Below are 12,854 nucleotides of genomic sequence, written 5' to 3'. Positions count from 1 at the left end.
CTACTGGGATGAGAGGGAGCAATTAGGAGCTTTTAGGCAAAGCTTTACCAAGATTCAATAACTGGAGGTTTTAAGTCAGGCAATGTGAAATTCTAAATAAAAATAAAGTTTAAAAATGCCACAGCTTCTCCAGAGTGAAGATGAATTCTCCCTTGCTGCTATTCAGAAGTACTGGCCATGCTTTACTGCAGAGCAAGTGGCCAGTGTTGGATTGCGACTCAGGTGGCCAGGATTTGCAGGCAGGCACTCACTGTTCTTTACTTTAAGCACTCTCTTTTCCTGCCTGACTTGGAGTTGTTCTGGAGTAGTTCTGAACAGTAGAAACCTTTAAGACAACTCCACACTTCCACAGAAAAGCCTTTTTGCAGTAGCTGAGGAAATGATGTACATTATCTCCCACACACAAATGCAGTCAGAGGTTATGTGAACAGCATCAGCACGGGTTGGAGCAGCGGGACCCTGACCTGTACTGCTAACTAGAAAGGCAAGCACCTAAGAGATAAACCCACTTGACCACAGATAACAACTTCTGATGTGTTTTGGTGCACTTGCTTATTCCCTGAGAGCCATTCAAATGAGTTATCTAGATTCATGTGTTGTAGAAATGCTATTGTGATGAAGCTCACAGCCTCAGATACATTCAAACACCTTGTTTTTGAGCAGAAATCAGTTGTATTTTTTCCTGTTATGTGAGATCCCCAACCCTTATGTAATTTGAAGAGGTTTTTTTAAGCTTATCTGAAGTGATGCAACTCTTGACTCATTGTTGCTTTGAGTTTTGACACCAGAGAACTGTGTTGGCCACACCAGCAATCTGCTAATGATCTGAAAAAATGGAAAAATGAACCTCATCTTTTTATTCAATAAATTCTTACATTCTAACTATGTATTTGACTAGCTTAACATACCTGGATAAAAATGTTTTGTGGGATTTTTTCCCACTGAGAAGACAGTATACTTCCTTTTAGTTTTAGACCCAAAAAATTGATAAGTACTCTCCAATCAGATTATATAGCAATTTCCTGAACATTTTAGAAAAAGCAGATAGACATATATATATTGCTATGTTGAAAAAGTTAAAAAATGAGTGCTATAATTATCATATCACAGTTAACTAATTCTCAAATCAATTAACTTCTTGACAAAAGTATCGAAGAGTATATGTTAGACAAATAAAAGTGTTTCCTATCTTTTATGGAAAACCAACAGCTAAAAAGAAAGAAGAGGAAATAAATGCATTTTTTTGCAATATGCAATTATATACTGCTCTGTTGCCTGTGGATATGTAAGGTGCTGGGATATATAAGTGCTGGGTGCACACACACACTGCAAAATAAACATGCCATTACACACTAACACATCACTAATCCAAGCAGGAGTAACTTGTGGGTTACTACTTCTTCTGTGTACTTTGGTTATGAATTTATCTTTGACTGCACACATGTGGAAGAGTTTGCTGGCTCAATAATCTCTTTGGCCCATAACCACTCCTCAGCACCTGATTTTTTCATACCTTTACTTAGCAGCAGGAAATGGACAACAGGAATTCAGGCACAGTGGCATTCAAGGGCAGCATCTATGGGTGCATGGGCAGAGCCAAGGGCAGAGAACTGGAAAATGTAAGGTAGACGAGTTGAAAACACGATGGTCACACACTTGACAGGAGGTGGCAATATCATTTTTATCACATGATGCTTTCACTCTACCATTAATCACTTAGAAAAATTAATTACAAACATTCTTTACTCTAGTCAGAGAGTTCCATTTTGGTAGCAGGGAACAGGGTGTGCCACAGATTTCTCCCTGTCATGCTGTGCCTGCTGTCCTTTCGTATTTTCTCTGTACAGGATTTTTGTGACAATATCCAGTTGCCTCACACCTTGCAGATGATTTCTCTGCCCTTATCCTTCAGTGGGGTGGCAAGAGTTTTTCAGATTCCTGTTACACTTCGCCCACTGACATCTGCTATTACCACCTTAACGAGAAATCACTTGATGAAAGGCAATTGAGTGGTTACCATCCAGTACAAGGTTACAAGCTCATTATCTACTTCCCCCTCCAATATTAAGCAATAGTGATAAGCCAAGAGTCTTAGCTGATACAAACTGATGCATTTCTGCTATTTCAATAGTGTTGCCTTTGTTTACATGACATTTAGCTTTAAAGCATTTACTGTTAGGTTAATTTAGATCCCAGCCTTAGGTTAAAGTGGGTTTCTGGGTGCCACTCTTTTAAAATAGATACTTGGGATAATCAAGGAATATTTTATTCTTTACAATTCTTTTAATCGTCATGGATGGGATGCTTTAAAGATGAATAAACTGTGGTGTTTCGGTAGCACTCGTGAGAACTTGGTTCCCCTCAGGGCACTGAGTTTTCCTGTAAAGCTACTCTGGCTCTGGATTTATGTCCCATTTGCAGAGGAAGATCTACCCACTTAAAGCTTCCACGTTAGGTTTTGCTGAGTCAGTTTTATATATCAAGCTGTTAAAAAAAAAAACAAAGGGAAAGAAAAAAAGGGAAAAGTAAGCTTCAAAAAAACGAGTCCAGAGGAAGTTTGCAGTTCCTTAAACAGTTTTTGTTCTAAAAGCAAACGTCTATATTTCTGTGCCAGGTCTCTGCTGTGATCTGTTTTCACTAAACTAGAAGCATTCTACACAGCCATCCCGTTAGGGCTGTGGATTTCAAGACAATCTCCCAAATAAAAATCAGAGAATTGAACAGATTGATGTAAGCTGTTAGAACACACACACACAAAAAAAAAGAGCCAGAGCTGCCTCTTATAGAGACATTTAGCAGGAGTACAAAACTGCAGTGAGAAAAAGCCTGGCAGTGTGATTCAGAACATACCACTAGGGGGGAATGATAGCGTTGCTGTACTTAAGTTTGGAAAAAAATGTTCTGAAAGGTTGTGTTGCTAGCACATACTCTATTTTCGTTCTGGGACTCATCCTCTAATGTCATATATATTCTGAGTGGTAAAGGAACCACCTGATGTCCAGCTTCATTTCAGGGAAAGGGAGGGCATAGGTATGATGGGCACTAGAAGACAAGTTTGGATGTACTCGGATTACTGGGGGATAGTTCAGAGGAGAGACACCTTGAAAGGTCAATGTCAGGAATGCAGCATGCTAATGATGCTAATGATATAAACAACACCCGAGATAGGTCTCAATTTGGTGAAGCACTGATGTACGTGTTGTCCTTGAAGCACCTGAGCTGCTGTATTCATTTCAGCCAGGTGACCTGCATACCTCACTGGACAGGCGCTCCAGGCATTGCACTGTCACAGAACTGATGTTTCTTGGCATTTATCCACACTCTGAATGCAAAGATTAGTGCCTCTTCCTCTTATAAAACTGCTTTCTGCTAGTGATCATTCTCTTGATTCCAGACTACTCTGATTCCTAGCATAAGATAAGCTTTCCCAAAGGATTCAATAGCTCTTTTTCCCCAAAACACACACATTATTTACATAGATTTGTGTGTATCTCACCTTATCAGAAAAAATAAATAAATCACTTCTGGGCACCTATTCTCTCATATTCAGAAGGAAAATATTGCCTGAGAAAACAGTATTAAGTTTTCCCTTTTTTATTTGGCTTATAATCATTGACAAGGGTCCAGAAAAATGCAAATCTTAGTGTTTTGATATCTTACACTGATTGTAACTTATCGTGTCATAGGCCCTTTTAGCACTGGAGACATCATTCTGCTATAGTAATCCTTTCAGAGAATTCCTTCCAACAAATATAGAAGACTGTCATCATGATGAGAAAAAGCCTTTCCCCTAAAAGTGTTTATCACCCAAGAATAAATAGCAATGAAGAGAATGGCTTTTTGAGACTAGAAGTAATCCATTTATCAGAAAGATATTGCTATAAGCCCTGTACATAAGCCACTTACCCTTTCCAGTGTCTTACAGTCATCTGAATGTCAATTAAAAAAAAAGAAGATGAAGTTATAACGCTGTATCAACAGACAGCTGTCCTAGTGGGCACTGGGAGCACAGAATGGCTCGCATTGCTGAGCAGTGCAGTCACTGCCAAAGGAATGATGAGCTCACATTTCATTCTGATTCCCATACTGGTGTGGTCAGACTGTGGGGCTCTCACCCTTCCTCGCCCGGCTGACGCCCTTGGCTGCCTGGACACCAGATCTGGCTCGTTAACGTGTCTGGAATGAGCGTGAACCACCTCTCAGCTGGCAAGCGCAAGGGGCATACTTGGATTCCCAGGTTGGAAGATTATCTCATTCAAGCACAGTTCTCCCAAAGATATATAAGTGCAGTGAGCGTGGTGGTCCCTGCAGAGCTGGCCTGAGCCCTGGGAGGTTTCAGCCATACAGGAGCACAGCCTTCGCTCACCAGCAAACATGACGATGATGATGAAAGTAGAAGAGCTGGTAGGTGCAACCTTCTTTCATTTACTCACAATTAATTGTTTTCTAGATTGTCATTAGAGCAGGCAGAAAAAGACGACACTTGTGGATCTCTGATTTAGCAGGCTATCAGCACTGCAGCACTCTATGTGTAAAATACTTTTTGTTATATTATTATATTTTCATTTTAAGTTCTTGGGAAAGGGTCTCACCACAGATACAACTATACAGCTGTTTTGATTTGACAACACATCACAGTTCACCAGGAAAAGGTCAATCAAAATTTAGTTATTTATTTGACTTTGTCCTTGATTTTAATTTATATATATTTTTAGAAGCCAGTAATGTTATGATCACACTAGGTAATTCCAATCTAATAAGGGACTGGGACAACATATTAATGCAGGGAAACTACAGTATTTTATAATACTAAATTAACATCTTAATAATTGTATTGTGTTCTAATAATAAACTAGCAATTCCTACAGCCACTGCTGTTCATGATGTAAAAGTCTTTGAAAAATTAGGTCTAGACCACAAGTAATGGGACATTCCACTGCAGGATTCAGACTAAGAATGATCTGATTGAGAAACTGGGAAAACAGGAATGACTCAGTGAAGCACTGCATTTATTTTCCCAGATGGCTTTGTTAAGATACAATGCCTAACTAGTTAATGCTGTATTGAACTCTTTGTCAAGGTGCTCATAGTTTCTTCTGCATTAGACTCTGTAACAAATACAATTTTACAAGGCAATCAAACAGAAAGGCAGTCTAGGCCACATGAACCGCTCTCAAAATACACATTTGCCTCTATTAAGTTTAACAAGTTATCTCTGTACACGCTTAATTGGGCATCAGAAATATTTCTGAAAACTATTGAAAGCTGTGCTGCTGCACAGCATCACATAGCTTCTGCCATTCTGCTATAAATGGGACTTGGGTACTGACAGCAATGGATAAAACCAGCCTTGAAATCACTCAGCAACCTGATTTAACTGCATGGGAGAAGTGCCCAAGCCAGTTGCATCCCCAGTTAATGCAGGCACAGGCAGAATGGCCTGTCCTGGCTGTCACACACTCCGAGAGAGGGCAGGGATGAGCTGCAGTCAGCCCTAGGCAATCCATGTTCCCAGGTGGTGGCTACTGCAGTCAGGAATCCACTGATGATATTATATTGTGTTTGCATTTACAGGTGACTGGGAAGAAGGTGGATGATAAAGAGACTGGCAGCTTCCTCCCTGAGGACTTCAAAAATGGAGAGTATGAAGCTGCTGTAAGGTTAGAGAAGCAGGAGGACCTGAAGACAGTCCCTGAGCACTCACTGACCCGAGGTGATCTGGCTTATGAGAAGGAGAAAAAACTAGAAGCAGAGGTAGGCTCTTGTGTTTTCTGCTTGGATTTTTATCATCATGTATACATCTCCTGCTGCAGTCCTTGAAGTTCTGCCTCTCTCTAAGCTAGAAATACATGCATGGGGAGCTAGAAAAATCTTTGGGAGACCACCACAAAGGAGGTTGGTCTAAAGTCCACTGAGGACCATGGAGATCTGCTCACCTCTCTAGTCTGTGGGTGCAGGCAGCAGCACTTGGAGGTAGAAGCTAAAGCATCCCCTATACTGTCTGACTGAAACCCTGAGAGCTGCCCAGGGGTCACCTGCTGCTGGCTGTCAGTGAGGGGGGAGCAAGCAGAACCAGCGAGACACCTTCAGATTGCACACCTAATGACTGCTACCAAAAATAACTAACCCACAAAAGGTGTAAGAGTGCATTTATGAAGCCAGAAGCCTTAATTAACATGAAAATATTATTTTTATGAAAACACAGCATTACGCTTACTAGCACATTTGGGAAGAACAGTTACAAATGAAACACATAGTGGTCTACAGAAAAGTACCAATTTCTGTTCTTGGAGCATGACAATTCTCCCTAGATCCCTAAGAATTGATGGTTTTTTTCCCCCAATAACACAGTAGCTGTAATATTTATTTTTTTTTTTTTGTGAATTTGTAATCAACTGGCCTAAAAATTTAAAATTATTTTGAAACGATGAAGTTTAAGTAGCAGGGGAAATAAGACTCTGTTCTAAAAAATGAAGAGTGAGAAAGTCAGTCTCAGAAACATTAGAATAAAACCTACTTTTTAAACTTCAACAGAGACATCATTACTGGCTACAAAGTTCCTTCAAAGTTTGTTCCTTTGAGTTCCTTCAAAGCATGTTCCTAAGAACTTTGTGGGTTTCCAGTTATTCACAGTCAACATAATTATTTTCTATTAGGCCAATGATCTGCAGATCAAACCACAAATGCAGAGAACAATAAAAAGAGGTGGAAATAACTTGAATAAGAATTCATTTGACAAAACTGTATACTATGTGACAGGGTGTCACCAGTGTATTCACTCTTAATCACACCATGGGACAGAATCTGTCAGCTGTATTCACCCTGTTAGCCCTTGCTCGAGTCTCCCTTCTGAAGTCCAGGACACCTTGTGGGGTCTCAGTTCAGGCAACACACTTGCCCTTGGTGTCAGCAGTGCCCCACACTGACTTCATGCCCAGATGCTTTTTACAAGCAGGTTTGGAGAAGACTTAAACATTTATTGAACTGCCCCATCAAGGACACTAAGGACATTCTTCATGGCTTCCCAAAATGTAGTAACACTTGTGGACTGAAATGCTGGGATCATTCTAAACCTTATTCTTATCTTGAGGTTATGTTTTTAGGCAAAGAAAACTAAGCTCCAGTAATTTAGAGGCTGCATCATTAAAAAGAAAAAAAAAAGTGATTGAAGAAAATCACTTGGTGGAAGTGAGTCAGTTGAAACTGCAGGAGCTTTCCAGCTCTCATAAACTGCACATGAGATTTTTAAAATTGTTGTGCCAGAAGAGACAGCAGAGCTGCTCTGACTCCTGGCCTAAATTAATGTCACAGCATATGGCTCAAGAAGTTAGGGAGTGGTCTAACGGTATATGAAAAGTTATACATGAGGTAGAATTTCTCACATAGTTAGCAACTTATTGTAATGGTCAACTAGCCCTATCTAAAAAAACAAAAAATTAATTTCAAAGTTCATCCAGTCTTAATTGAATTCAGCTGAATAGTATCACTGTTTCCTGCCACTCTGAAAGGAAGAGGTGGTCACACAGCTCAACTTGCTGCCTTCCCTGATTTGTTTCAGCTGAAGAAGAAGAAATTAGAGGCCAGGTCAAAACTTGAAAACTTGGAAGATCTTGAAAAAATTATTGAGCTGAAGAAGAAGAAAAGATACAAGAAAGTGAAAGTACCTGTTTTAAAGAAACCTGAACCAGAAGTTATAGTAAGTTACTTCCAAGTATCTTATTCTGGGAAAACATTAATGGGGGTTTGTGCCACACACATTTATGTTCTCTGTATTCTTTCCTTCAGACAGGACCTGTGGATGTTCCCACATTCTTCAAAGCTGCACTGGAGAATAAGTTGCCAGTAATTGAAAAATACCTGTCAGACAAAGGGGATCCAAATGTCTGTGATAAGGTACAGTCTTCTTCCTGACGCAAAGCCTGCTACAGAAGAGAGCAAAAACAACTTTTACCATGAGGTTTTTAGATTCCACTGTCATGAAAGGAAAAGAGGGGTGGGGGAAAGTAAATAAATGCTGGAAGTTTTGTACATCAAGTTTTCTAGTGGCCACTGAGACCCTTCCAAATCATATTACCTCAAAAGAGTCTTTATATTTAAAAGAGGGCTGTTGGTGCCCAGGAGAACCTGATTTTCCATATAAGTTGCTCTTCCAATGCTATGGAAAAAGGGGTAAGAAATTTTTCTGCAGAACAACAGAAATAAGTGTCTGCCCTCATACTCCATAATGCATAAGCTGCACTTTCAAAACACAGTGTAGCATGTTGGATGGGGAACTCAACAGGCATTATTTTAAATCTGGATGCCATACGGCAGGTATTTCTCCAATCCTTTTAAATGCTGGGTAGGCAGCTCTCAGCTATCAGGTTGCTATTAAAATTTTAGCAGATTTCAGGTCACAAAAGTATTAGGACTTTAAAAGGAATCAGCATGGAGTATGTATGTATGTTTGCCATCATCTGAGGGAGGGCGGGAGAAGAGATTTGAAGATACCTTTGTGCCATATACAATAACTAACTTTGCACTGTTTCAATTGCCAGTACAAACGCACCGCGCTGCACAGGGCGTGCTCTGAAGGACATCTAGAGGTGGTGAAGAAGTTGGTGGAAGCTGGGGCCCAGCTTGAACAGAAAGACATGGTATGCACATCCACTCACACCTCTCTCCAAAATCTGCTCATTACCTTGTATGTGCCAGGAGAACCATTTATAGAAGTGCTTCTCATAGAGGAGGAGTCTGAAAGGCCTTACAATGTCTTTGAAGATTATTCTTAAAATAACATTGTGGAGAAGAGGTTTCAGGAGGGAGCATCTGCCTCCCTGTGCCAAAATGGTTGGAAAACACAGGAAGTGCTGGCCAGCAGAGTGCCACAAACAAGAAAGCCTAGGGCAAAAAGAGAGCTGGGCTCAGGCTCCCACCTCAGCCTGCTGGCAGGTGCTCACACAGCGCTGTCCCACGCAGGTGTCCAGGGTCAGCACAACGCACACCAGGATTTCAAGGCTGTGCTTGGGAGAGCCCCCTGCTCCTCTGGAATTCTGGCCACAAGGGCCCCTGAGTATCAACAGCTTCTGCAGCTGTTTCTTTGCTCCTCCACCCTTTTCCCTTTGCTGAACAGTTGGCACCGTCCAGCCTTGCTCCCCTTGCTTAACCCACCGGTGCTCACGGAATGACAGGCAGATGGGACCAGCAAGGGACTCTTTCCAGCACAGCTCAGGGCAGAGATGCTAAATCTTGTAGAGGAAAGGGGTTTTAATTCCCTTTGTGGACTTGCATAACTTGGGGATTTGTTTGTTTTTTAAAGAGAATTATTCTTTCCCTTGAACTTCATTTTCTATGCATTTTAGAACCCAAAAGGCATTGAATAAAAAAAATTAAATAGCATATACCAGCCACATACCTGGCTAAAGGTAACTTCTAAGCTCAAAGAATAGACAAAACACATCCTCTCCCACAGCAGCGTTGCCAAGATCTGTCTTTAGGAGTAATACGCAATGAATGTGAAGAGTGAGAAATTCACAGTACTAAAGAAATTAGGACAAAATAAGAAAAGCTGTTGCTAGAAACAATTTTTGTTTTACCAGAAACAACTTTTTTTTACTGGAAACTGTGATCACTGTGTGATCGCAGTGATGTGCTCTAAGTTAAATCGCATACAATTAATTTAACTTGATTAAATGAATTAAATTAATTTGATTAAAATAGGTTTTTTAAATATAACGTTTTAAGTATAACATTTCAATATAATGTTGTATTAAAATATTTTTAATTTCTTTTTCCTATTAAAGCTTCATTCTACAGCTCTGCACTGGGCATGCCGGGGTGGGAATCTGGATGTTCTGAAATTCTTACTGGACAAAGGGATAAACATAAATGCAAGAGACAAGGTACGTGCTTCAGGAAGTCTGCAGCTTTTTTAATTGAAGACGAAAAGCTGTCCCTTACTCCCAGTAGTTTCTAGCAGCTGTTTTTGAAGCAGCTTTGACCTGTTGGTTGTCACTGACCGTCTCCTCCCTGACCCTCAGCTGCTCAGCACGCCCTTGCACGTGGCAGTGCGGACGGGTCGCTACGACTGCGGCGAGCACCTCATTGCCTGCGAGGCAGATCTCAACGCCAGGGACAGGGTAAGCGCCCCACAGGGCCCCGCACAGCCCCACACGGCCCGGCAGAGCCCCGCACGGCCCCGCAGAGCCCCGCACGGCCCCGCAGAGCCCCGCACGGCCCCGCAGAGCCCCGCACGGCCCCGCAGAGCCCCGCACGGCCCCACAGAGCCCCGCACGGCCCCACAGAGCCCCGCACGGCCCCGCAGAGCCCCGCAGAGCCCCGCACGGCCCCACAGAGCCCCGCACGGCCCCACAGAGCCCCACACGGCCCCACAGAGCCCCGCACGGCCCCACAGAGCCCCGCACAGACCCGCAGAGCCCCCAGCTGGGGCGGCCGGCAGTGCCCCCGGCAGCGCTCACAATGTGCTCCGCACCTCTAGGAAGGAGACACGCCAATGCACGACGCCGTGAGGCTGAACCGCTACAAAATCATCAGGCTTCTGATTCTGCACGGAGCAGATCTGACTCTGAAGAACTGCGTAAGTGATTTTAAAATGCTTTAAAATAGGTTTCCCACCAGAGCCGTTCCACGGCTTTCAAGACAAGACCGGGAGAGACTATTTTGAACAGACTTAATTAGATCACTTCAGAGCTAATTAAAGCAGAGCTGAGACAGGGAAAGGGTAACTTGGGGGAGATCAGAGAAGAGAGGAAAACTCAGTACCTCTTTTAAAACCAGAACCCACTATCTGCACTTAGACAACATCACACTTTTCTGTGATTTATTTTAATTACTCATATAATGAAAAGATGTAATAGACAGACACTTCCTGCACAACTCCCAGGCTTCAGCCACCACAGAGACAACAAAGCTCTGAGCTTGTAAGAGAAATCTCCTTTTAGTTAAAGCCACAGCTGAGGGCCAGCCCCAGCACTACACCTGGAGGACTGGCTGTTAACCTTACTGCTGGGCAACAAACCCCTGTGGCTGAGCACAGACACAGCAATCCCACCCTGGCTGTGCTCAGAGCCACTGCAGCGGCAGCTTTGCTCCAGCTCTGTAACCACTTGTTAAATATAACACTTGACTTTTCTCCCAGATCCAAACCTAGCAGCAGTGGCATGGGTTTTACATTGCCAGTTTTGACTGACAATTGGTCAAAACCCAGGGGACAAGGAAGAAAACAGTCACTGAAGCACTCTCTGCCCACCTCCCTGAAGTGTGGCTGCTCCCAGCATTATCCCTCATCGGAGTATGACAATTATGGAAGGCACAGCCCCAAAGGCCAAAGACTTGCTCACTCAGACTTTGTCTGCACACAAAAATTGGTCCTACTTAATTCCTGTGGTTCATACCCTAATTCATTCTTATCTGAATTTTACATTATACGAAGAGTGTCTTACTGAGATTGCACCTAAATATGTTTCTAATCACTTGAAACTAGAACAAAAGGAACACCCACATGTTCTGCTGGTCACAGCATTTGCCTAAACACACTGAAACCCAGGGAATTTTCGTCATGGGTCTGACCAGGACTGGGACTAGATTTGTAGAGCAGAAGTACTCTGACCTCAGGGGTGCAAGAGTAAGTCTAAGCCTGTGTATGCAGAAGGGATTCACATCATGCAGATGCACTGAACAAATATTTAGGAAAGAACAAGGACTTGGCCATCACTGGATGAAATTAAATATTCCTGTTTCTTTTAACCAGGAAGGGAAAACCCCTATGGATCTTGTTCTTCAGTGGCAGAATGGCACCAAAGAGATATTCAACAGCCTGAAAGACAATTCCAAAAAGAGTGCCCGTCTAGGCAAATTCTGAAGAGAGAAACCAGACCATGCTCTTCTTGCTGCTTTGAAATGGTTTCCACAAACCTGGATGAAAATGTCCTTGAACATATATTGAAAATATTTATGACACTGGATTATTTGAGGTGCCTTCACTGAAAACTGCAAGAAACTTGCAAAGAAATTATTTTAAAACACAGGTTGAGTGTTAAAATTCCACTAGCTCTAAAATAGCTTTATTTATTTCTATTTATTATTTATTTATTTAAAAGTAATTTTTAATGATGCTCATTACTTAAGCTATTTTTTTTTTTTTAATAGATGGTCTAAATGCAATTTTTGCCAGCAACACAAATCCTTTTGTCTTAAATGGCAGCATTTTCAACTAGATTAGCAACTTTCCTCAAGCCTTCCAATAGCTCTAAATAGCAAATACTTGTAACTGTTGCCTTGTCTCACTACTAAAATAACCTGTGAATTGAGTGGCGGTATGTGGAAGAGCAATGGAAGAAGGTATACTGAGGTGCCAAGTGGATTTAATGAAGTAGTTCAGTAATGGTGTTTACTCAGGGTTTGGCAATCGTGGTTGCTAACGAGCTCGAGGACAGAGCTGCAACCACCATGTACGCCTCTGGACTGAAGGATTCAGATACAATGTTGTGAAGGTGAGAGGAGACTGTATCAGGGAAGTGAATTTTTTTAAAATTTGACTACTACAAAGTATGATGATAGAAGAATGCAAAATCAGATTATGTATATTTGTAAATTTGTACTGCTTTTTCTGTAAATTTTGAACTGATCCATTTCACATTAAATTAATAGAGTGGTTCTTTTTACTTGCTGGAGTGGTGAGCATGCATGGGGTAATTCTGTCTCTCTTTAAAGGAAGTTCACAGTGTGTCTGCTGTAAAATTCTTAAAAATTAAAAAAAGTCTCAGCTGCCAAGAGCAGCCATCCCTTGAGCAACGTCCCTGCCACTGTTAGATAAACCCCATCTGACTGACTTAGTTAAACGGAGACACATGTGA

The 12,854-nt window shown here is 41.8% G+C and overlaps 1 protein-coding gene across 1 annotated transcript; it reads left to right on the top strand.

Moving 5' to 3' along the window:
- Positions 1 to 4,250: 4,250 nt before the first annotated feature.
- ANKRD1 (ankyrin repeat domain 1) lies at positions 4,251 to 12,662 on the top strand. The gene is made up of 9 exons (XM_058841241.1): positions 4,251 to 4,404; positions 5,575 to 5,754; positions 7,559 to 7,696; positions 7,786 to 7,893; positions 8,538 to 8,636; positions 9,783 to 9,881; positions 10,020 to 10,118; positions 10,478 to 10,576; positions 11,750 to 12,662. The coding sequence occupies exons 1-9, from the start codon at positions 4,375 to 4,377 to the stop codon at positions 11,858 to 11,860; spliced, it is 963 nt and encodes a 320-aa protein (XP_058697224.1). The 5' UTR covers positions 4,251 to 4,374; the 3' UTR covers positions 11,861 to 12,662.
- Positions 12,663 to 12,854: the final 192 nt, after the last annotated feature.

Source organism: Poecile atricapillus, chromosome 6 (assembly GCF_030490865.1).
Source record: "Poecile atricapillus isolate bPoeAtr1 chromosome 6, bPoeAtr1.hap1, whole genome shotgun sequence".
Lineage (NCBI taxonomy): Eukaryota > Metazoa > Chordata > Aves > Passeriformes > Paridae > Poecile > Poecile atricapillus.
The sequence above is the reverse complement of the archived record's forward strand: the minus strand, read 5'-3'. Positions and strand labels throughout refer to the sequence as shown.

Excerpts from the sequence above, each read along its gene's own strand:
- ANKRD1 (XM_058841241.1), top strand. The coding sequence starts at position 4,375 with ATGACGATGATGATGAAAGTAGAAGAGCTG. Across the intron at positions 7,697-7,785 it reads AACCTGAACCAGAAGTTATA|ACAGGACCTGTGGATGTTCC; the intron begins GTAAGTTACTTC and ends TCTTTCCTTCAG. Across the intron at positions 7,894-8,537 it reads ATCCAAATGTCTGTGATAAG|TACAAACGCACCGCGCTGCA; the intron begins GTACAGTCTTCT and ends TTCAATTGCCAG.